The sequence below is a fragment of the Phaenicophaeus curvirostris genome, chromosome 7 (genome assembly GCF_032191515.1).
Source record: "Phaenicophaeus curvirostris isolate KB17595 chromosome 7, BPBGC_Pcur_1.0, whole genome shotgun sequence".
Taxonomy (NCBI): domain Eukaryota; kingdom Metazoa; phylum Chordata; class Aves; order Cuculiformes; family Cuculidae; genus Phaenicophaeus; species Phaenicophaeus curvirostris.
The window spans coordinates 7436529-7461945 of NC_091398.1; the positions used below are offsets into that span (position 1 = coordinate 7436529).

The 25417-nt window shown below is 37.8% G+C and overlaps 1 protein-coding gene across 1 annotated transcript; it reads left to right on the forward strand.

The window, feature by feature from the left end:
• The first annotated feature begins 1253 nt into the window (after positions 1–1253).
• Positions 1254–24716, forward strand: BOLL (boule homolog, RNA binding protein). Its single transcript, XM_069860692.1, has 10 exons — positions 1254–1385; positions 3850–3941; positions 6542–6596; positions 10470–10545; positions 13830–13957; positions 15881–15952; positions 16899–16946; positions 18359–18484; positions 19793–19867; positions 24693–24716. The coding sequence occupies exons 1-10, from the start codon at positions 1257–1259 to the stop codon at positions 24714–24716; spliced, it is 825 nt and encodes a 274-aa protein (XP_069716793.1). The 5' UTR covers positions 1254–1256.
• The last annotated feature ends 701 nt before the right edge of the window (positions 24717–25417 follow it).

Consider the following 25417-nt stretch of genomic DNA (forward strand, 5'->3'; position numbering starts at 1 on the left):
TTTTGGCTGTGGCATCAAGTGTTAACTGTTTTTTCATAGTTAAATTAAAATGTTTTAGTGCTGTACACAGTTGCCGGATTGTACAACGGGAATATTGTGTTTGGTGTGAGAGATGAAGTAACCTGTTTCATAGAATTGTAAAGTCACCGGGTTGGAAAAGACCTCTGTGATGGAGTCCAACCATTCCCATCTGTCACTAAACCATATCCTTAAATACCTCATCTACCTGTCTTTTAAATACCTACAGGGATGATGACTCAACTACCTCCTTCAAAAGTTCTCGGCAGAAAGCTTCCTTCCTTCTAAAGCTTTGGGGACTGTTGGGATTCTGATTGTTCTTGGCCTGCAAGCATTGGGGATTTTTTTCAGGTAAGGCACTACTCTAAAGTTGTATTACCAGTAGGAGGAATGCATACTTCTTCCTGAGTAGATAAACACTTGGCTATTTCCTCATCCCCAAATCTTTTGGTGAATTTGCATCTATCATCTCATAGTTGGGGTGGGCTACGTAAGGCAGTATTAGCTTGTTCTGAAATGAGATGCAAGTCTCTATTATTTCACAAGTCGCAGGTGTAAGCGTGGTGGAAGCTAAAATACCAGGCAGACAACTAAATAATGGTTTCTGTGAAGTTGCTACCATACCACATTCCTTTCCTAGAATTTGGCTCTTTTGCAGAAGGAATTCCTGTTAGGATCGCTGTAGGCCAACAGTGTTAGGTGCTGTTTTCATCAATTGTAATGAGCTTGTTTATTTTATATAGTGAAATTACGGGTGCTCGGCACTTGAAAAATCAAGCAGAAGCTGTTGCAAAGATCAGGGTTTTGTAGATGTGTGTGAGCGCACAGGCTGAGTTGAAAAAGTCCTTTCTGTATAGGCTTACACTAAGGGGCTTCTAATGGGTGAAAATTAAGCTCTGAAATAGGCTTCATGGTTTCGGGTTCATGCAGCAGGGTGCTGTGCAATCAAAAAACTTAAGATTAGGGAATTAGGCCCTAAAAGTCTACTTTGGAAAGGTGTTAAAATACAGTTAAAACTTCAGACCTTAGTGTATTCACAAAGTTACTGAATTGCTTAAAACTGAGCTTATACTTAAATACTTCAAGCTGTGTTCTGAATAAATGTACGTGGTTAGCATTCAGTCAGTGTGTCTCCCAAAAATTCTTAATGTATTTTCTGTTGAGAATTTTTTATTTAATAGTTTATAACATGTAAGATACTGAAAATGTTTTCCTTTAATCAGCAGATGACAAGTGAGATGCAAAGAGACTCTTTATCTTCGTCTCCCACCAGTATGTCACCAGTGTCATTCATTAATCTGACCAGTTCTCCGAAACTTGGAACAGTTACTCCAAATAGCATATTCGTTGGAGGAATTGATTTTAAGGTATTTTTGTTCGTATTTTTACTACTAAATTATAATTTATAACCCTATGGAAATCAGTAGGGAAAAATGTGAGAAATAATCATGTGTGTGTTCGTTTTGGTGGTAAGTGCCCTACATTGTAGTGCTCAAATCAGAAGGAGAGAATAAAGCTTGAAGTCTCGATTTACGTAACTGTAGTACAAAGTTGACCCTGTGTACACCTTACTGCTAGAAGGTTCTGTCATACTGATTTTTCAGCATTTTCCCTTTTCGGAGAAGGTGGCTTTTGTCCTCAGCTGAGCACATGGTACAAAAGTATGATACGTTTCTTGTTATGTATAATGCTGTAACTTAATAAGCTGTAAACATGATGTTAAGGGTGTCCCACAGAGCAAGTGTCAGTGTGTTCAGTTCCTCTAGTGCTTATATTCCAATTCATACAAAGAAGCAGCTACAGTCCGTCCCTCACTATAGTCATTTTTTTAAAAGCAAGTGTTTGCTTTAAAACTAATATTAAATCTTCTCTGGGCAGTTTGCAGTACTGGTTTCATTCTTACAGCTGTTGCAAGGACATAAGCATTCTAAATACCACAGATAGCAAATAGTGAATGTGGAGCCCTTTTTGCATTGTTCATTTGTTTTCAACATTTGAGATAACTTATTCACAAGCTCTTTATGCTACTTGCAGTTTTTCTTTCTCACCAATTTAGATGAGTTAGGTAACTAACTTTCACAAAACGTTCTTGGTCTGCTTAACTGTCTCTTTGTTCCACCACCAGTATGTTCTCTGCCTTAATTCTCCGAGGGTGAGGGCCCCAAGGGTGCTGACTCGAATGAAGAATGACGGTTCACTCGGGCTGTTTTGCATAGTAAATAAAAAAAAATCCAGGATCTTCTGTCTCATTTGACTTAGATTATTCAAATAGAGACGTTCATAGTTCAAGAGATGCTCTAAGAGGTCTTTGCTATGTTTGGGCTGTAGCAAAGAGGCACAATGGCTTTTTTGCATTATTAGAGCTGTAGAAAGACCTGTCTCGCTCTGTTCTTTGTTCACTGCAGTTTCAAAGGTTGAAACACTTCTGCATAATGTGACAATTAACAACATTGGTATATTTAGTGTTCATTCTGAAGGATCTATTGACTCGTTGGTTCAGCTGCTGATAGGTCAAAATCTTCTATGGATCTTAATTTCAACAACGGAGGACTTGTGTTTGTATCTGTAAGCATAAGGAGGGATTTTGTTGGAAGAGGATATAGAAGGGATGAAACTGCTGTAGACATGTTAGCTACTCCTCTCAATTTCAGAGCAACTGAGTATTTTTTAATGTTTCAATGCCTGAATACTTGGATTAGTGAGAGATAGCAGTCGTCCACCAGTACTCTGCTGAACTTAGCAGTCATAACAGGAAAGCTGCATTATTTCTTTTTGCAAAATGTATATTGAGGGTAGAATCATTCAAAATTAGCGTTCCAGTTAGGGCAATTAGATTAGGGTTTGTTTCTTTCAAGTTCTCTTTGATTCTCAAACTTGGATGAGGCAGATAAACCTTGGATGTGCAGAAGAGGATTGACTAAATTGTATGCATACGCTTAAACAGTAAGTCATTCATTTCGAGGTACTATAGTACTTACGATATACTTCCTTAAAGTACTAAAAAGTACAGATGAACGTGGAAATTGCTTGAAGCATGTCGTAATACATGCATATAAGCATACTTCTTCCGGCATTAGGTATAGTATTAACTAAGGATCATGTAGAACACAACTTTAAAATCTGAAGTGTGGCATTTCGGGCAACATATTTGATATATGCTTACATTGTAAAAGAAAACTAATTCACATAAGGTAGACCAGTGTTCACGTAGCTTAGGTGTGCCTTTACGGGAGGAACTTGTTTATTTCACTTGTACTCCATAAAGGAACAATTTCCTCCAAGTGGATTTAGGGCATTTTCTTTCTTAGTCTATAAGAGTTCTTGTGGTGTGTCTGTGCATATTTGCAGTCTTATATTAAATATACTTTGGAAAGAGGGATCGTGGTGTATTTAATGGATTTGACTGTAAAGTTGCAGTCATTTAATGGGGATTTTTTTTTCATGTATGCATATCCTTTATGGAAGCCTGTGTACTTTGCTGTTTTGAAGTTTGAGAACATTGCAGTGATGTTTCCTATTGTAAGCAAATGCTCAAGTAATTTACAAACTAAAACTCAGATGTCGTAAACCTGCTTCGGTAGTCTTACCTGTAAGTTATTACATAAATCCTCAAAAAGAAGAGTTTTAATATCTTAGTGGCTTTCTAGCATTATTGCTGAATATGAACATACTGTAATTAAATGGCTCTCCCTTCCTATCTAGGATTATAATTAGTTTGTAGCGAACTATCCAAAGTATATCATAGAAGTCTTATGGTAAGTATTCATTGAATATCTATGCAAACCAACTTTTCTTTTTTTTTTCCCTCCTGGTCTTGATTTACTCTATTAGACTGATGAAAATGAACTGCGGGATTTTTTTGCTCAATATGGCAGTGTGAAAGATGTGAAGATCGTGAGTGACAGAACTGGAGTGTCAAAGGGGTTGGTATACTAGAATAAGCATGTTGTGGGAATTGAAAATATAATATAAAGCGAAGTGACTATAGTGAATTTGATTGTGATTTTCATAGCTTGGAATGTTATGTCATTGAGATTCCTAGTTATTCCATGTAGGCAAAAATCTGTTCTTTCCCTTTAACACTACATATAAATGTAGTTTGGATAACTAAAGCTCGGTGGTCATGTTATTATGAGATGAAGCTGTGTGCAATGAAGATGAAATCGATAGTCCTTTCAGTTTTTTAGTGACAATAATAATTTCAGTAGATAATCCTAAAAAGGTGATATAGTTATACATACACATTTCTGCTACTGAAAGCCAGTTTGGAAAGGAGCCTGAGAATGGAGGAAGAGGTGAGATACACCTGATTGCACTGGACTGCATGTCAGTTGCTGGGATGTTGTGTGAAGATTTTTGGAACAAGAACATGGGGTATAAATGTGGAAATGAGTCATGGTTTCAGAAAAGGAGACGAAGACTGCAAGTGAACAGAAAGAAATGCCTAAAAGCAAATCTGGAGAAGGTTTAAGACTAGGTAGTGAAATTACTGATAGAGCATGAAGGATAAAAGCAATGTGCATGAGAATTTGTGCCTTCAAAGTTCACTTCAGTCATCATAAGTTGTCTCCTGAGCAGTAAGCCTGTAGTGTTGGAATCTCATACTTTTAATGCTATTAGTACTTAGCATATGTCAGCAAACTGCACAATGACCTGCAGGTCGTAGCATAACCTGCGTGGCTTGTTAGATTTGGTCCTAGTCTCAGATCTACCACCAAGTCTCTTGCCCTCTTGCTAAATTCCAAGAAATAGCCAAGACTTCCACTATATGTGTCCCTATAATGCAATAACCCACAAATATCCAGTTACTATGCAGCTGTGATTGCCAGCGTATGTCTGTCACTAAATATGTTGGAAAATAATTACTTTTAATGGTAATTAGATTCCACTAAAAATTCAAGACCAGGCTTCGTTCTTTCTCATTGACAAGTGATTTAAGAAATTTACAAGTTTGTGTGGTTCATTATGTCTATTAGTTTATTGTCCAGATAGCACATAGACAGACTTCTAATTCTAGGTAAAGTACTAAGCTAGGGATATAGTTTCTATGTTCTTTGGACTTGAAATGCTGCCAAGTTTGTTTAGAGAATGCAGTACAGGAAAAGCCCACAGATTTAAAAACATAGTTGGTCAGAGACTTAACTGGACCTCTGTACTAAAATAAGCAAGGAAATACACAGGGTATGATAGGCTGTATTGTAAAACTCTATCTGCTGGCTATAATGACAGAGGCTACCTTGGTATCTTCTGAATTTTAACCCTGAGAAATGAGCCATAAATCTAAGGCATTACACGTACAAAACTTAGAAAGATTTCAAAAAGATTTGTAGAAAGTCGAAGCTCACATAGGTATGTGCTGTGACTTTAATTACAAGATGTGATACTTAGTTTTGTGCAGGCAGTGCTACATTCAGTGGCCTAGATTTCTCTGGTAATAAATTCAGGAGTTTGGTACAGCAGGAGTTCTGTGTAGAAAGCGTGTTTGATTTGTTGCAGCCATTCGAAGATGTATGCTAAAAAAGACATACTGTGTCCTAAAGTATAGGAATACCTAATCTTTGGCTACCACAGAACTCATTTAATGCTAGTCATGTCAAGAATGACAAGAATAATTTACAGATAAATGCTATTTTTGCATCACTGCACTTTCTGAGAACTCAATTTAGTATCCTGGATAGTGCCAGTGAAGTGTGAAGCATTCATATTTGTTGCTGAAGTAGGTGGGAACAATGAAGTACAGGATAAAAAAATAGCATTGCAAGTGTCTCATCTTGAGCAGCTGTATAGGATCATAGAATCACCAGGTTGCAAAAGACTTCTTGGATCATCAAGTCCAACCATTCCTATCTGCTACTAAACTGTGGCCCTGGGCACCTTGTCTTCCTGTCTTTTCAAATACCTCCAGGATGGTGACACCTCCCTGGGCAGCTTGGTCTGGTGCCCGATGACCCTTTCTGTGATAAACTTCTCTCTGATATCCAGTCTGAACCTCCCCTGGCACACCTTGAGGCCATTCCCCCTTGTCCTGTCCCCTGTCACTTGGGACAAGAGGCCAGCACCCTCCTTTCTACAGCTTCCCTTCAGGTAGTTCTAGAGAGTGGTAAGGTCTCCCCTCAGCCTCCTCTTCTCCAGGCTAAACAACCTCAGTTCCCTCATAAGACTTGTTCTCCATCCCCTTCACCAGCTTTGTTGATCTTATATAACGAGTGACGGTTTCAGATCAAAATCTTTATTTAACCAAAGAACTAAAGATACACACCGAGTTAGAGGGTTTTGCGTAGCTTTTAATGTGGGCTACTCATTCACTGCATAGAAACAGTTAATATACAACCACATTTAACAGTGTATTATGGAGTAGACTATAACAAGGATGTTAAATTAAGATTAAAGTTGTTACTGAAGTCTTTATTTCTACACTTGCCAGTTAGTTTATTTTTTAATGTCACTTGTACTATGTATGAAGTAATGTGCAATGTTTGTAAATATGAACTTCAAAGCCTTAGCTTCTGTAATTTTTATTAAGGTATGGCTTCATTACTTTTGAAACCCATGAAGACGCACAGAAGATTTTACAAGAGGTAAGTGATAGTCCCCATTACAATTATCTGTTATAAGAAATACTTCATCTCATACTAGACACTGAATAGCTCCAGTTGCCTGGTCTTCTTCTGTTTGCTAACTTGCCTTTGAAGATGTGTTAAGTTTGATCTGCATAGTTAAGAAGATGGCTTAGAGAGATTTAAGATAAAATTTATACTGAGACCTTCTGGAACTAGGGAAGGGAGTTGCCAGTTCGTAGCAGAACTCCTGACTTTGATGTATAGTCCTTACTTTCTTAGTCTGTATGTGGTCTATTATACATCTAGAGCTATGAAGCTCCTTTCCTTCACAGTTGCTTTCTTTTGCTTTATTAAAATCCATTGCTTTAAAGACTTCGTGGGGAGTTGGGAAAGACAACTGCTGCCATTTATTCTGACATATTTTAGTATCAGAGCTGACAATTATTTTCAGGAATAATTAGATTCACTTGAACTCAGACAATGAGGTTCATTTTATGACATTGTAACTCTTGATTCTTCTCTTAGCTACATTGCTGTCTTTATCATAGAATCATAGAATAACCAGGTTGGAAGAGACCCACCAGATCATTCAGTCCAACCATTCCTATCAAACACTAAACCATGCTCCTTAGCACCTCGTCCACCCGTCCCTTAAACACCTCCAGGGAAGGGGACTCAACCACCTCCCTGGGCAGCCTGTTCCAGTGCCCAATGACCCTTTCCGTGAAAAATATTTTCCTAATGTCCAGCCTAAACCTCCCCTGGCGGAGCTTGAGGCCATGCCCTCTTGTCCTGTCCCCTGTCACTTGGGAGAAGAGGCCAGCACCCTCCTCTCTACAACCTCCTTTCAGGTAGTTGTAGAGAGCAGTGAGGTCTCCCCTCAGCCTCCTCTTCTCTAGGCTAAACAACCCCAGCTCTCTCAGCCGTTCCTCATAAGGCCTGTTCTCCAGCCCCCTCACCGGCTTTGTTGCTCTTCTTATGTTCCTGCTTGTAGAACCCCACCTTGAGACACGGCTAGCTCTTCAGCTCTATGTTGGCTCTTCAGTTTGTTTTAGTGGTTTTTTTTTGTTTTTCAATGCGTGCTCCATGTCCTAGTTGTAATGTGATCTGTTAGTTGGGATCCATTCATACATGTGAAGTTACCCAGGGGGGGACACCCAGAAAATACGATATCCAAGGCTTGCAAATTTCCTTCTCTTCAGTACGAAGCCTATTGAAATACTGAGCCTTTATTGAAAATTCATGTGTCAAAATTGAATAAAGCTGGGAAGTTTTCAAAGAACTCTTCAGAATTAAAAAAAAAAAATACAGTTATGGGGAGCCTAAAGAGTACACAGATAGGAACTTAGTGAGTCAGCTACTTCTCTTCCCTTGTTTTATTTTATCTCTGGTTTATTGTTATGAATTTTAAGAATATCAGTGGTATTCTTGCATGTGTGATATTCCTGTCATTCTTTGCACTGATTTTATTTTTGCATCCTGCTTTTCTGTCATGAGTAATGCCTCCATAAGTTTCTTTTTCTGTGTTGCAGCCTTTGTAAGTACTACATTGTATTAGTATTGAGGACAGACTTGAGGACTTTGACCAAGATCCTCTTCTTAGTCATGTGTTGTTACTACCAATGATACTTCTTCCCATCTTTCTGAAATAATTTTTTTATTCACCACGATTTTTCTTCTTAGTTTTCACTTTCTGTAGCTTCATGTGTAATTTTTCATACAGTGCTGTATTAAATGCTTTGAGGAAGTCCAGATTAGATAGTTCTCCTAACTGTGAAGGTTGTGTAGAAAAGGCTAAATTCTGATGGAGCACTTCCCAATGCCATGTATTTCATTGAAGAATCATCTTTCTGTTGTCTGTGTTGGAATGCTGTTTGACTTAAACGTGCCTAGGGCTTGCTCTGTGTTTGTTAGACTAGATAGGCATGTTTGCTGTAATTATTTGTTTATGCAGTTCCAGATGTAACAAAATAATTAAGCCTCTTCCTAACTTTAAATCTGATAGATGGGACTTTATAGTATGTACAGTTGTTCAAGATTTTGCTAAATTGGATTAAAATTAAGAAAATGTAGTGATTTCCTAACTGTTGTCCTTCTGTTGAATGTGACATATAATTGTATTTCTTTCTATCTTCTTTAAGAGGTAGCTTTCCCTTTACGGGAGAAGTTAACATTTCTGAAACTGAAAACTTTGTGGTGTAAGGTGCTACTATTTAGTGTGCATTCTTCCTCAGGGAAACAGACCTTCAGAACCCTTTCTGGTTTCACAGAGCAGCATTAGAGAGATGCTGGAAACTAAAACAGTTGATTTACCCTACTCCTATCCATTATATTAAGAAGTAGCAAGTTCAGTGTTTATTTTAAAACAAAGGCAATGTTTTCATTTACGTGATGGACCCTATTCTCACTTCATGTTGCAAGCAAAATAGCTGGAAGAGAATGTAGCTTTACTTGTCTGTACTTAGCACAAAATCACAGAATCACTAGATTGGACAAGACCTGCTGGATCATTGAGTCCAACCATTCCTATCAAACACTAAACCGTGCCCCTCCCCAATTCATCCACCTGTCTTTTAAACACCTCCAGGGAAGGTGACTCAACCACCTCCGTGGGGGGTATATGCTAGCTCTGCCCAATGACCCTTTCCGTGAATGACTTTTTCCTGATGTCCAGCCTGAACCTCCCCTGGCGGAGCTTGAGGCCATTCCCTCTTGTCCTGTCCCCTGTTACTTGGGAGGAGAGGCCAGCACCCTCCTCTCCACAACCTCCTTTCAGGTAGTTGTAGAGAGCAATGAGGTCTCCCCTCAGCCTCCTCTTCTCCAGGCTAAACACCCCCAGCTCTCTCAGCCTTTCCTCATAATACCTGTTCTCCAGTCCCTTCACCAGCTTCATTGCTCTTCTCTGGACTCGCTCCAGAGCCTCAACATCCTTCTTGTGGTGAGGGGCCCAGAACTGAACACAGGATTCGAGGAGCGGTCTCACCAGTGCCGAGTCCAGAGGGAGAATAACCTCCCTGGACCTGCTGGTCACGCCATTTCTGATACAAGCCAAGATGCCATTGGCCTTCTTGGCCACCTGGGCCACTGCTGGCTCATGTTCAGTCCCTGTCAACCAACACCCCCAGGTCTTTCTCCTCCAGGCAGCTTTCCAGCCAGACTTCTCCTAGTCTGTAGCACTGCATAGGGTTGTTGTGCCCCAAGTGTAGGACTCGGCATTTGGCTTTGTTAAACCCCATGCCATTGGCCTCAGCCCAGTGGTCCAGCCTGTTCAGATCCCTTTGCAGAGCCTCCCTACCCTCCAGCAGATTGATTAAAAAAAATACCGCTGCAATAGTTTAGCCTTACGAGGGTATCTGTGTGCTCTTATGTTTGGTTTGCCTGTGTGTAAGGAAGTTTTGAGGCAGTTCTGAGTGAATAGGGAGATTTTATACATTAAATCTTTATAATCTGGCCATTTTCATGGACTTACTTGTTCCTGTCACCTTTTGTAAAATAACGTCATGAACATGAAGAAAAGTCCTTGTATTTGGAATTGCCCATTAGTGTACCCATGTGCTTTTATAAAAACTGTAAATACCCAAGAATGGTAAAACTAAAATCTGCTGACAGTTACAGGTATCAGATTAAGTCAAGAGGCTCTGTGAGGAGCAAGTAATACTTGAAATTACTCATGATTAATTTTGTGTATGTGAAGTTTAAGGTCAGAGTAGAAAATAATTAAGTATAGCTTTTCCTTTTTTGAGATGCATTGTAAAAAAGGTTCTACTCTCCCCTCACTAGAGGGGAGGCTAAAACCCACTAAATGTCTTGCCTGCTTCTGATTTTTGTTTCTCGGATGTCTAGATATGTGTAGATGATATACTTACTGAATGTCTTTTTCTTTAATTCTAGTCTAAAAAACTTAATTATAAGAATAAGAAATTGAATATTGCTCCAGCAGTAAGAAAACAACGAATACGGAATTCTCGTATGTATTTTTATTTATGTTTGTATATTTGTCATTATGAATGTGAGTTTTTAAGGTGTGCCTCATCACAGGTTGCATTAATGCTCTGTGTGGGATATGCTCGGAATGGTTTGCAGGGGAAGTAAATACGTGGCAGTGGAAAAGTACAAATAAGCAGATTATCTTAGGTTCTTTTATCTCTTTTAGTATGTTGCTTACTTTCTTGGAAAAGATTATTTAGGAACAAACTGAATGAAAATTTCTCTTAGTTGCCAGGTAGAACCTCAAATCACTTACAGTCCTCACAGATTCTGCGGGAGAAAGCAGTCTGTACTGGATGGTTGGGTTGTTACCAATTTATTTATTTGTACTGGCACATTTGATCAGGACTGTGCACCTTGCTTTCTTGGGTAGAAACCATAAGGAATGGGTGTTTGTGGTCACCGTTCAGTTCTGAAGAGTTCTTCGCTGTAAGATGCTGGAATAGGTGTTATATGTGCCTTCTTTGCAAAGAGCTCTTTAGACTGAACATTTACATAGCAAAAGTATTGATAAGGGTTTTTTTTTGTCGTGACTTCTATATCTTGAGCAAGTGTGCTGTAACCATGTTCTTTTGGAGGGGATGGAAGACAGGTTTTCATCGAAAGAAGATGCCCTTCCCTTCTGTGAGGTGATGGTTTATTTCTGTAATATGGTACTGAAAATATAGGATATAAATCACCAACTTTTAAGACAAGATCTGTCGGGTTTTGCTGTAGCAGGGTGTATTGTTTTGTTTTGCTATTCCTCATTAAGGGCTATGTGTTAGATGTAGAATACATTACTTCGATAGGTGCAGCAGGATATGAAGTGTACTTTTCTAAGTGTCCTTCAGTATTTGTGCTATGGTACCTTTTGGAAGTGTAAAAAAAAAAAAAAACAAGTAACCAAAAGAACCACAAACCCAACTTATGCTCATCTTCCATCTGGAAGATACAGATTTTTACTTTAATTCTAAAGCTTTCCTTAGTTGTTACTGTCACGTTATTGACAAGAAGTACATGTACAGTAACACTGGTGCAGACATACTTTGTGCAGACAGGGAATTCCCCTCTCTTTCTCCACTGGTGCATAGGTTTGTTGTTCTCCCTTGTAAGTTTAAAGGATAGTGTTTGCCTAGGGAAAATGGAAAACATTGTTCCAACTGTATAGTTTCTTTGCTTTAGCAATTATTTGGTGTGGCCTTTGCTCAGTCATCACCAAGGGTTTGTAGGGTTGGTTTGTTTGTGTTGCTGGTTTTTCACCGTTGTCTTTTAACTGGGACTTTCTCAGTTGCATTGCGTGACTTGTGCTGTTTCCTTCCACTGACTCTTGTGCTGAGTGTGTGTATTGCTAGAAGAGGGGCCTATCTCTTTAATTCTGTGACTTGGACTAACAGAGGAAAAAAACCTCAAACGTTTTTTGAAGAAAGCTTCTTTGCCCTTTTGAGATCTGTTTGTAGACCTGTGACTCTGCAGCTTTGTCCTTTAGATCTGTGACACAAGATCGTAGTGACATCTAGGGACATACGTTAAAATTGGATCCTAGGATATCTGCTGTCATGCTCAGCCTACCAACCTGAGTCACAACTTTGTCCTACTGCAGCTCATCTTGAGATTCATGAGACTGTAAATCCTAGACTCGCAGTATCACTGTAGGGCTGTGATTCTGTTATACTTAGCAGAATTGAAAAGATAGCCCATTTATTGCTGTTTTCTCCAGCCCACCTAGAATCTTGTGCCTGTCTTCCTTACTGTTAAGTGAAACCATTTCTAGCTTTTCTGTCACTATAGGAACTTTTACGCTAAAAGCTTGAATATACTGGGAGGACAGCTCAGTTTGCTTTTCCCCAGCACCCAGTATTGTGGAAATGAGCATTCTAAAAGGTGAAAAGTAGAAACCAAACCTGAACAACTGGGAGAAGAATGCCGAATTGTTGTGGGTAGAAGAATTTCAGATTGTTTTATTTTTCTGTCAGTGATTTTGCTGGTTTAGAGAATATTTCCTTTTTCTTTGCAAGAGACCAATTAATGTTGTGCAATATACTTGCTAGTATGTGGACAGGTTTGCCATGGGATAGTGTCGATCTCATTTGAGATATGAGTAACTATTATTATAGATTGCTTACTGGAGTTAAAGTACCCCTTAATTTTTCTAAGGTTCGTTTAACACCATCATAACAACCCAAGAGCATGACCTGTCTACAGATAGTATTTTAGTTTTATTGTATCCAAGTGTCCTCAGGCTTCTCCACAGTTAGTCAAACTCTTACAATTGATAAAAGCTCTCAAATCATTGTGGGACCCTTCTTGGTCCTCCACTTAGTCCAGTGATCTCTTCAGTGTTGTGTCTGTCCATAAAATGGTACTTCCTTGTGGCACTTAGGTTTGCGAGAGAGGTGAAAAACTAAAAATTCCTTCCTGAGGTTTTTTCCATGCTATGTTAGTCCTTAATGTGATTTCAAGTTTTCAATTTCAGTTACAGTATTAAGTTTCCTTTTTTGATACAGACTTCTTTTTATATTTGGAACTGAAACTTGTCTTCATGTTTGACGTGAAGTTTTAAAGAAACATCAAGTCCTGTCCCTTCCCCGTACCCTAACAAATGCAAACAGAAATAGAGCCTAGGTGATCTCAAAGGCAGCGTTTGTAAAAGATAAACAACCTTACACAGGGATAGATATTCCTTTATTTGAATAAAGCTTGCTGTTATTCCCTGTTTGAGGGCTGTGTAGATGGAATTCTGCTTTGGATCAGACCACGCTCGTTTATAGCCTTCACCACAGCAGCAGCATTGCTGAGGAGTGTTTCTGTTGCTCTTGTCCACCAGTTTTTACATTTGTCAGGCAATGTGCAATCAGAAACACACTCCTTCTGCACTGAGAAACCAGACTGCACCTTGTAATGAAATCATTCTATTGTTTTTAGTGCTTGGATCCCATTTCAGCTAAATGTGAATATGTGGAAGTGAATCTCCTACAATATGAAGTTTCCTTTGGACATTTGAAGATTAAAATATATATATATTTGCTGGTAATTGGAGTTACGTTTTTTTAGTAGTTCATATGCATGTCATCGTCTGCACCACTTCCCATCTGCCTCTGGAGACATCCCGTAGCCATCTGCTTTCATGATTTTGTGTTTGAGAGGGAACAGAGATGGCAGTAGGCACACTGCCCCATGTTCTTTCCTTTGAGTGTTTTGCTTCTCTGAATGTCAGAAACAATCTCTTTTTTTAATGACCTCCATGTACAAAAGGATAAAATTTACCAGTAACATTAATTCCAGGTTCTTCTTTAATACCAGGAGCTGGTACAATGTACTTAACTACTTCAAGTGGACATCCTTATGTTTACCATAATGGAGTGGCTTATTTTCATACATCTGAAGCAACTTCTGTTCCACAGCCATGGACAGTAAGTAATCTACTTTTGTATTTATGCTTTTATACAGAGCAGGATGAGTGCAGTGTTTTCAAGTCCCTCCTGGTTCCAGTTTCTTCTGCCGTGCCGTGTGTTTTGATGTTTAAATGACTTCCTTATATCAGTTTGTTTATTTTGTGGGTTTTAAATATTACTTAAGTTTATTGTTATTTTGCAGGGGACTTTTGATTTGGTATGACCTATTGGACAGAGTAGTTAAGAATTGGTGTGAGCCCTGTCCCAGGAGAGGTTTTGTTTTACTAAGGAGTTATAGATACTAAGGAGTTATAGAGTTATGACCCTTGATTGGCTCTGTTTATTTCTTCATGAGTAAGGGGTTCTTTGCTGTAAATTGTTATGCTGAGGATAAAAGTAGAACATAATACCGGACCATCAAACAAATGTGAAATGGGTTATTTTTGTAGTCATCCACACACTCTTCAAGAATACTGCTTGCTTTAGGAGGAAGGTAATTCAATAAATTAATTGTTTGCCTTTAGTAGACTTGGGGAGTTTGGACAGAATTTCTTGGGACATACAGGAAAGTTGTTGATTCCTTTAAGGTTTTTTACAAGAGGGAGTGATTGGAAGACTGATAGGGTGTGCGTAAGGTGATGAGGCAGACACAGAGGATGCATCCTTACTGATTACTGTAAAACCAGCATTCATAGGGGCTGTACCTACACATCTCTATACGTGAGTGGAAAATCCTTTGTCTGTTGGAGGAAAAAGTGAATGGAAGAATTACTAGTAAATAAAATCAAACTTTCCCAAAACAGAGATGAGGGTAGTGTTTTAATCACTTCTCTTAACTGCTAAGGTGTTTGCTTTTTTTAAGAGGCACAACATAGTGTCTCTCGGCTTTACAGGATGAGCACAAACACTTGTTCACATATTTTAAAAACGTTTTTGAAGTTCATGTTCTGTAGTTGCAGAGAACTTGCTCAAATTCTACCTGCTGGGGGAAAAAAAGGATGAATGTTTTTTTGCTTTCTACTACTGAACTTTGGTTCTGGTGCCCTGGCTCAGATCCACTGTGTTTCAAATAGCACTCAGTTTTTCTGACTACAAGCAGTGCTGCCTTTTTTGTTTTCAGTTACTTACATATTTTTAGTTTTAAGGAAAAAGATGAAAATTTGATGTTACAGAAAGCATTCATCAAATGAAAATTCAAAAGTCATACTTTTTGGTGTGTAGTCTGCATGTATTGCAGTACAGATAGGATCTCTTTTCCTTTTTGCATTCTGCATTTTCATATAGTGTAGAGTGAATTGAAGTAGTTTTAGAGTTGTTTGTAAATATTTACAGGAATGAGGGAATTTTTATGACATCATGTTTGCACAAACCTAGCTTTAATTAATCAGTACTAGAGGTTCACTGTGCTGTGTTGTCCTCTACCATGGCTGTATATTTCTGACCCTCTTTCTTTCACTGATGTTTCTGACCCTCAGCTAGGCCCCCACAAAAGCCAAGCAAGTCTCTAGCTGATTTATTTCTCCACCCAGGCTCACTGCGTAATCGGATGAATGCTGGGGCTGGTATGAGGAAGGAAGTTTGAAAAGGGGAGGTTGGTTTGGGGCTGTGGAGAGGGTAGGAATACATCAGTGACAACTTAGATTGCCAAAAGTGTTTATGAAAATGTCAGGGTGGTGGATGGCCTCAGCATATCTAGATGGTGACAGCCTACTGCTTTCTGGAAATAACTAAATATACTGGAGATTATTTTTTTTCATCTCTAATGTATGCCCTTAGAAGCAGTAGTTTTGAAGGCTCCTGAGTGCAAGTTAAATTTGGTAAATCAATTTTCAAAAGGGAGGGGAGGTAGTTCAGCATTATAGCAGTTCAGAACTGTTCTTAATAGCAGTGACAATTTAGGAAATTGCTTATATTAAGACTTGTAATTTTTTTCTTTTTAAGTGCCATGCTGTTTCCAGTTCACCTGTGATTGTAGCTCAACCGGTTTATCAGTCTCCTACGTACCATTATCAGGTATCTAGAAAGGGTTTCAGACTATTAGTAGTCCTTCCAGCCATGCAGTTTTATTTGCTGCCCTGTCTCAGGTCTGTTTATCCTTTGAAAATAAAAAGGCTGTTAAAAATAGCCATATAAAAAAGATTTTAATTTGACTGAAGGCTGTTCTACTAGAAGACAATTTATTCTGCCTGTATGCCTACATTGCAATGTAATAAACTAAAATTTTCTTTGGTATTGCTTGACAGCTGGCTTAGTAACCATCCTTTAACTTATCTCATCTAAGCTAACCTTTGCTCAAAGCAAGGCTGATTAGATAGCTTTCTCATGGAACTTGTCTAGTTGAATTGTAAGTGTCTCCAGCGGTGGAGATTCTTCTACAGTCTTTCTGGATAGTCTTTCTAATATTGAACCCTTCTTATAGTGAAAGACTTTTTTTTGTTTTTCCTGTTAAGTAATTACAATTGTCAGTGCTTGAGTCTGTGTCCACTGACTCTTGTACCCTGGACACCTCTGAGAACTGTGCTTAGTCATATTTATGTCCCACCTCTCCCCTTTACTGGTGATTGTAGTCAGCAATAATTATCCCCTCCCAGCTTTGTCCTTCTCGAGGCTTAACAAACCAAATTCTCTGAGCATCCTGATATGTCTGGTCTCCTGTTCCCTAACTGTTTTGGTGGCTGGCTATTGGATTTATACAGCATGTCCAAGTTTTTAATGTGTATTGGAAAGTTAAGTGCTTTTTATATCTTCTGTTTACCTAATTAGGCATGCTTGTTAATATTGTAAAATACTGAAGCATCTATGAAATGCCCAAGTCAGAGGCTGAGTGGAAGTAGACAAAAAACTTCTATCTCTTGTTTTTAATTAAGAATTTATTATAAATTTGAGTTTATTTTTATTCTAATATATCTATGCATATGTTCTTAATAACGTAGTTGATAGTGTCTTTATTTTAATCTAGGCACCAACACAGTGTCTTCCAACTCAGTTGCAGTGGCCTGTTCCACAGGTAAGCCCAGTTCATAGTTGCAGCATTTTATCATTAGTTTGCATCTAATTTAAAATTATGGTGTATTTATGTAACAGTGAGACCTCCCACTATTCTCAGCACTGACATTAGTATTTATTATTATATTTTAGCAATGCATTTGCAACACTTGCTGACACAACAAAGGCATAAAGTAGCACTTATTGAAACATCAAATTCAAATCTGATGTAAACGGTCTTCCTCTCCCCTGTCTTGTATTAGATTATCTAGTAAGTTTTCAGAAGTAGGTAAAAACTGCCGTATTTTGTGTGACAGAAGAAATTAGCATTAACCAGCTCATTAACTGATAGTAAGTGTGATATTTAATTGGAGTGTTGCAGAGGCATGTAGGCACACAAGTAGGGTGAGATTAGACCCAGATCCTTGAAGTTGGAGGAAGAAATTGAGATTGTACTTGGTAATTTTGGAGGGGAGGCTTCATCAGTTTTGTGATTTCTGTAGCAAAGATCAGTGTGGAAATCTTGCCATTCAAGGAAGTTAAGAGTTTGAAGCTAAAAGGAGGACCAAGTCCCTTACACTTCAACAGCTACAATGCGTCCTTATTATGTTAGTAGCAGCCAGCCTTGTCCAGTTGTGTTCAGTTCCCCTCTTATTAATGGATGTCAGTCTGCTGCCTTGAAATGTGGGTGCTGAATTATAAAAATATTTTGGCTTTAATTCAAAACAAAAGTATTTTGGCTTTAGTTCAAAACAAAAAATACTTTTTTTTTGATGTAAGACTTTTGCAAGAGAAAATTAACTGTAGTATGTTTTCATTATCTTGAGAGTTAACTGTCGGTTTTGTTACAAGTTTAGGATTTTATCATAGAATAGTTAGGGCTGGAAGGGACCTTAAAGATCATCTAGTTTCAACCCTCCTGCCATGGGCAGGGAATCCCACTACATCAGGTTACCCAAGGCCCCATCCAACCTCCAGGGGTGGAGCATCCGCAGCTTCCCTTGGCAACTTGTTTCAGTGTCTCACCACTCTCATGGTGAAGAAGTTCTTCCTAATGTCTAGTCTAAATCTGCCTTTCTCCAGCTTGTATCCGTTCCCCCTTGTCCTATCACCACAAGCTTTTATGAATAGTCCCTCTCCACCTCTCTTGTAGGGTCATCTCTCTAACAGTTTCTTGTAGGCTATTCTCTAACAGTGCTCTCCAAAATGTAAATAAAAATCTGAAAGATATGTAAAACTGATTAAAGGATGTTGGGTTTTTTACCCTTCCACTTACCTTTCTATCTGCTTTTCCCTCAGTTAGTTTCTTGAGGTTATCAGAGTTTAATTTGATTCTTAAAGCTTTGTCTTTGTACATAACAAAGACTGTAAAATAAGCTTTGGTATTTATAGTGCATAAGTCCATATAGTTTTGGAAAATGTATTTTATTTCAGCCTCCTCCTTCCTCTTCATCTTCGTTCTTGTATCTGCAACCATCTGAAGTTGTTTATCAGCCAGTAGGGATTACTCAGGAAGGTGCATGTGTATCTCCTCTCCTAGTGGAAGCTGGAGTTCCCGAGGTATTTTTTTAGTAAAATTTTACTTAGAATTGAAACATTTATCTGCAATTGCAGATACCCCCACACCCATGCTGCTAACTGTTAAATCATGTCAGTTATTCTAGTGTACCTCTTCCAGTTTTCTGGGAGGATGCTTTGATTCTGAAATAAATAAATAAATAAAACGGAGTCGGACTTCAAAACTCTGGATTAATGTAGCCATAACAGTTTCCTGAAGTAATTATTTTTCTGTGTGAATAGAAGCTCATTTCTGAATACTGTGAAGATCAGAATGAACTGAGAGGAATTGGATGACTAAAAAATATTTTAGCGTTTACGACTTTTTTTGCTTCTATATCAATAGCATTTATAACATTTCCTAAGAGATTATTAATGTACAGTAAGACCACTTCTTTATTTACCGTAATTTTTAGTATCCAGTTATTATTGGTTACAGAAGAGCTTACTATAAAATTGGGAATGTGTTGTGTTTAGTTGATACTCTTTCTCTTTGAAAATTATTCCTCATTAACGGGGATGCCAAAATAAATGGTAAATTAGGGTAGTAATCAAATATTTTAATAGAAGTTGAAGAGTATTTTATTGCTACAAGAGAAGGTCCAAAACTGGTGTTTCAAACATTCTAAGTGGGAAATCCTGACGTACTTAAGTAATTTCCTTACATAGGTCTTAAAAAATAGCAGACTTTGGATGTTGGGGTGTTCTGGTTTTTTAAAGTGCATAAGTTTCAGTATTTACTGTATAGTCATTGATTTTAATATCAGTGTTTTACCTTTGCATTTCATAAATCAAATATCAGCTTTTACAGAGAAACTTGACATCTATAAGCACAAATGAAAAAGGGAAAAAAATAATTAATGGTTATTTGGGTATAACATGCTCTCAGTTCACGGGTATGTGATTTGTTGATGTTAAAGGAAGCAGTATGTGGAAATTCAGAAGACTGTGTAAAATTCAAATAAAAGCATGTGTATTATTTGCACGTAGTGTAGTAATGCTGGGAATTTATGCTTCCCCACTGTTCCAACTGGAGCTGAGTGAAACGGGCTTGTAGTAGAGAAGTGTGCTGCTTCTGTCGAGGAAAGTGCTTTTTGACACTGAAGTGGATTAACTGAATTTACTTGACTTGAATATAGTGTGGAAACATAGTCTTAATATTGAATTTTTTGTTTTAGAAGGTCGGTTTCTTAGATAAACCTGAAACTTCAAATTAATGGCTAAGGAATAAATGTATGTAAATGGTTTGCAAAAACCTAAAACTGTGAAACAAGCTTTTTTGCTCATTTTTTCTGTTTGTGTTTTTATCAGCTGTATTCTGATCATGGAGTTCAAGCACCACATCATCAGCTTTATGCCCAGAGTGCCATAGCTGTGCAGGGACCTGTGAGTATCAAATGAAGATAGCTAATGCGAGTACGGTAAGCTTACTGCCTTTCTTGAAGAAGGACAGTAATAATAGGAGCGGGGACTAAAGGGTTTAGCTAATGGTTTAATAAATAATGGAAACAAACTTTGCAGAGAAACAGATTTTTTTTCACTTGAGGTTTTGTTACAGAGGACACTAGGCTTTACTTACTCTTTTGCAACTATTTGGGGTAACCAAAAATAAACATGGCAAATGATTTTAAAACTTGAGATACAGTGAAAACTGCATATATTTTGACAGAAAATAGCGAACCTTTTTCAGTTCTTTAAAATCATGGTCTTAAATCCTTGTCTCTGCATCTTGAAGTTGAGTTCATTACATGCAGCCTTAAATAAGCACTGCAAGCTGTGTTGAGATGAGAGATTTTGGAACACGGAGCAATGAAAAATTGTACTGGCTGGCCACCTGTGGGTGTCTTTCTGTGCAGTTCTCATTTTGAATGGCCATTCTGAAATGAGATTATTTTTTTCCATGTCACCTGACACGAGTTGCTGCATTCTTTTTGTGTCCCAGTTTAAGGTCCTGTTGCCTAAACTAACACATTATTAATATAACATATGAAATTGTCTGAACTAGACTTGGCCTAGATTTTCCTGATGACAAAGGACTAAAGGTATCATTAGTTTTACTTGATGTTACAGCACTTACTCACCTCTGAAATATGTTCACTCATCTGCAAAAAAACAGACTAAACATGAGTGAATCAAAGGTATATTTTGAATTTCTTTCTTCCAATTGTTGCATAAAAATATCCATTGAATCTTTCCAGTAGAGGGGGCTGTAACATTAGTGCTGTCTTGGAATATAATGCAAGAACTCAATTAAAAAAAGATAGCTGAATATGAATTTGAGAATACTAATCTTCAGTGATGTAGAATCTTCAGAGTTGGTGTAACACAGTGATCATAATACCCAGTTTATATTCCATTTTCTAACAGTGTATAAAAGCACTTAAACCCATGGCAATACTAGTCTCAATCAAAAACAAGTGCCTACGTATTGCTGTATTGAATAGAGAAACAAGCTTTTTTTACCTTGAAACTTGACATTTATTATCTTTCCTAGGACCAAGGCTATATGAACACAATAGTGTTAAGTAAGTTACAAGGTATATGTAAAGCGTGATAGCTCTTCCTCTTCTACAGTAATTGCCACAGTACCATGCTTCACCTTAAAGCAAAGTAGTTTACTCTGTGATAAATGATAATGTGTTAATTTACAGCAGAGTATTTGTATGCGTGGTAAAACCACGTTTGGTTATCGTGGCACAGGAAATGAGCTATCTTACCTCCTGATACAGTAAGCTTTAGAAGTTATTTCAGATGCAGCCTAAGCTAGTATAACCCAGCAATTTGTTTGATTTTCCCCACCACCTATTTCCTATGCTGGTACAGGTTTTTGTGAGTGTGTGGTAAACCAGGTCAAGGAGTTGATGTAGTTAAAGGTGAAGCCCCACTTGCACTGCCCAAAAAGAGCTAATTTAGATTTGAATCAGTTTCTCAGACGAGTTTGTCGAGCAACCATGCAAACTCTTGTACCTATACAAGAAATTTGGGATAGGATAGAAAAAGTAAGACTTGTATTAGCAGTGCAGATTCCAGCTTGATGAAACTGAGTGTGAAATTGGTTATCCTAGCCACTGTATTTCTTGGTCTTTTCTACCCAGTTTCTTGGCAGTCTTCTGTTACCTGTTACTGAAACTTTGCTCTGTTCAGGTCTCTGTTCAGATTTACAGATATAGTTAAACCATTACAGAGACTTGCTGAATTCTGATCACTTTTAATTCATTACAAGTTGATGTCGAATAGATTTTGATAGGTTTTTTTTAGTTGGCTTTGCTTAGTAGTAAGTAGTGTTTCTGGAACAGAATTCTTCCTTTTTCACATTTCACCTTACTGTTTCACACAACTCAGTTTTGAATGTTCCACGTGTAATGAATGTGATCAGCTCATATTCCCTGTCACTGGCTGAGCACTCAGCAGTGATTGAAAGGAAGAACAAATGTTGACAGCAGACAGCTATGTATTAATAAGCAAGTGGCTATGTCATTATCACCTGCTCTCCATCTGCATAAAATACTGCCTACTGGCTGTAGTCTTGTTAAATTATGCCAACAAATGTACAGCTGCTGCTTGAAAATTGACAAGGAGTGGCTGTGTAGGAGACAGCAGATGCCTAAAATAAAGACCTTACCTTAAAGGTAATTTGCTAATTGCTAGGAATTGCATTAAGAGTAAGCATAGTTTATGCTAGGAGCTTTAAGCCACATGGTGGCAGTAGGATCGGTACAGACAATATCCAGATTTTATTTTTTATTGACAGCTGCTGGCTTCTTACAGCTGTCAAATGCAGCTCAAAACAGAGTATGCATTGCAGTTGTCCTTAATGAAGTCACAAGGGTGAGCAAACAAAACGCATGAAAATGTTTATTGAAGAAAATCAGTGTTTACATTGTTGTGGATGTGTAAAAAGAGAACTTGGTTGATTCATCATGTAGGCCATTTAGTAATTAAGAAAGGAAACTTCAGTTCTGGCAGTTCCCTAATGTATTATTTTTGCTCTCTCTATTCTGCCACTTTAACAGCATTTTGATGTAACTTTTAGTATGTAATTGGTAACAGCATTAAACAAAAATGGGAATAAAACATTCCCTAATTCCCAACTATAATTTAATTTTTAGATACAAATTTGGTATTTAAGATCAGATTTGAATCAAAAATACGAATCCTTTCCCCACAATCATGTGTTTGTTAATGATCCTTTGTATGTACTTGAAGTTGTTCGGGGGGAATTTATAGCATGTTTTGTTCATGAGTATGTGGAAGTGATTTCACCTATACAAATGGATAAGGCTGACATTCATTGTCAAAGGTTGCTAAGTGACACCTGAATTTTAGGAACTGTCATTTTTTTTTCTCTGCTGCATCTTGTGCAGTGTTTCATATCTTAAATTGTCTTCTAATACAGAGATCAATGTTTGAGTGGTCCTAGAGGACAGGTATGAGCTTGTGTTTGGTTAGCAAGATCTGTGTGATCTACACTAACAGCAGAAAATAGAGGGAAGATTCATGTTCCTCTGTTTTCAGACCTGGAAGAAATACCCGTGAGTTAGATTTTTGTTTTACTGACTGGTTATTTTGAGTTCTAAGGCAGTGACATGGTAAAAGTTTATTGGATATTGTGTGTATGAGGGAGACCTGTGAAGCCCTGTGAGCTGAGAAGCACAGCTGCAGCCTATATAAACTGAATATTAAGTTGTAAAAGGTTCTGGCACATGGAGGGAGGTGGGCTTTGGTTTGTTTCATGGTTTGGGGTTTTTTTCTGCTGCTTTTCATTATTTTTCCTGCTGCATTGTACCTGTCAGGGGAAGGCATGGTTCTAATGTCAGGGGTCTTTGCTACCCCATGATCTATATCCAGCAGTATATTTTGGTCAGCATTTAACAGTATGAGATCATAGCGTCTCTTCCTATAGGAGATTTTTTAGGTCCCTGGGGGAGGAGAGGAGGTGGTCTCTTATTTGAGCTTGGATGTTTAGCTTCGAGAACAGGAAGAGAGGAGATTGGTCTTGCATTATCTAAACTCTTCACTCCTGTCCTCACAATAGACTAGTTCTAGCTCTGAAAGTCATGACAATCATCCTTAATCCAATTCTTGGAATATAAATGTGCTATACACTGGACTGGAGTGCAGAGCTCTAGTACTGCTTTTAAGCTTACTCTTTTCTTTAGAAAATATTCTGGAAAGGCACAGAAGAGTACAGAGGTGGTGTTGATTTTCACAATTTTTTTTCTGGAAACCAGATCAACTGAACTTTCGGACAAGAACCAAGATAGAAATGATAGAATGTGTCCTGGTTTTCACATTTGTTTGCATGTTTGGGTTTTGTCACTACTTTGTTCTCAATTCCTCACAATCTTTCTTGATAGCTTTAAAAATGAATTGTCTGCTTACTATAAGATGCTCTCTAAAAATGTCGAAGGTTCTTTGCCTCAGCAGCATATTGACAGTAACTATATTGCCTCTGACTGAAAAGGCAGAGGAGGGTCTTTCTTTGTCAGCACAGAGTTTAGAGTATTAATTTGTAATATAGGTCATGTGTACTTGCATTCAGATCATAACAGTGCACTGTGGCCTTTGGTAGTGAATGTTTTGTAGAAATGCAACTGAAATTGGAGCACTTAACAGTTACAAGGTAAAAGGTATGTTCTGTGTATACAATAAATGTGTGTTTATACATGTTTGTGTATATAGATATGCATGTACATATACATAAATTGTGGTTTTTGTAAGGGGAAGTCTTGGTGGAAGTTTGGGAAAAGTTTAGTATTTATACTAGTGCTGTATGTCATTTGTATGATATTCCATCTGCAACACAAAATGAAACCTTGGATCTTATTTTCTGTTTAGATAATTGGTTTTTTATTTATATGTGGAGTGAAATTGAGAGAGAATAAAACTTTTGTTTAAAGTTACCTTAATCTCAGAAACATGAATCTAAACTTATAGCTGTCATATGATTAATGAAGCTTGTCATGAGCTATAACAAGTTCTATTTGCTATAGAGGGTTATTTTCACTCCACCAGTAACATATTTGTTATTTTTATATTAACACAGAATGGTACAGATGGCTTGGGGTTTTTATCTTGTGCTGTTTCCTTCTGTGCTCTCTTCACAATCTCCGCTGTTTCTATTCTAATAGCTTGTTCTCATTACAGCTTTGTGATTATTTTTTGTTTGTTTGTTTGCTTTCTGATCTGTATGTCTTCTTTCTCTTAACAGACACTCTGGAGTGTTCACTACTAAGACGTTTGGGGACCTCTACTCTACCTGTACTGATTTTCCTTGTCCAGGCCTTCTCATGTGGCTGAGTTTCGTTGTCAACACACCAACCAGCAGCTGCCTGTTGTGGGACTTGGGGTCAGTTGTTTCATTGCAGTACTTGCTATTTACAATTGATGAGTAATAAAACATGCTGAGATAGAATTTAGTAAAATCTGCTATACTAGTTAGCTGCTACCTGCATGCTTGTAAGTTTCCTAATAATTCTCATATGCAAATCAAATTATATAATCCATGTCATTGATCCTGGGATAATCACTTCTATATTAATTCCATTGTTATTTTCTTCCTAGTTCACTTCCTAGTTCGGTGTGTGTTTGGAATATTTTCCCTCAACAGGGAGGAAAAAATTCAGCACTTCTCTGTGTGCATTTTTTGTTTCTGAAACTGTTTAAATTCCTTTATTGGCAACTCAATTTTCTCACCTTTTCTCCCTACTTTGTGTGATTTAGTGGTTTGTGTTCACAGAGTTACACTCCCGTATGTGCTTAAACATACTTTTTATTACGAAAAAGGTGTATTTTTAATTGCTTACACGTCCTTAAAAATTAGTAATTTAACATGAAGCTATTTGCACTTTCTAAAATTTGTATAAATTTCTTTTTTTTGATAGAGTTTAGACACCCCAGTGGTCTGTATCAGGGGCTTGCTGTTTGTTAAAGTGT

What these genes read in the sequence shown, in the direction of transcription:
- BOLL (XM_069860692.1), top strand. Translation starts at nt 1,257, where the DNA reads ATGCAAAGAGACTCTTTATCTTCGTCTCCCACCAGTATGTCACCAGTG. An exon ending in CACAGAAGATTTTACAAGAG is followed by an intron (nt 6,597 to 10,469) that starts GTAAGTGATAGT and finishes CTTTAATTCTAG; the next exon opens with TCTAAAAAACTTAATTATAA. An exon ending in TGGAAGCTGGAGTTCCCGAG is followed by an intron (nt 18,485 to 19,792) that starts GTATTTTTTTAG and finishes TGTTTTTATCAG; the next exon opens with CTGTATTCTGATCATGGAGT.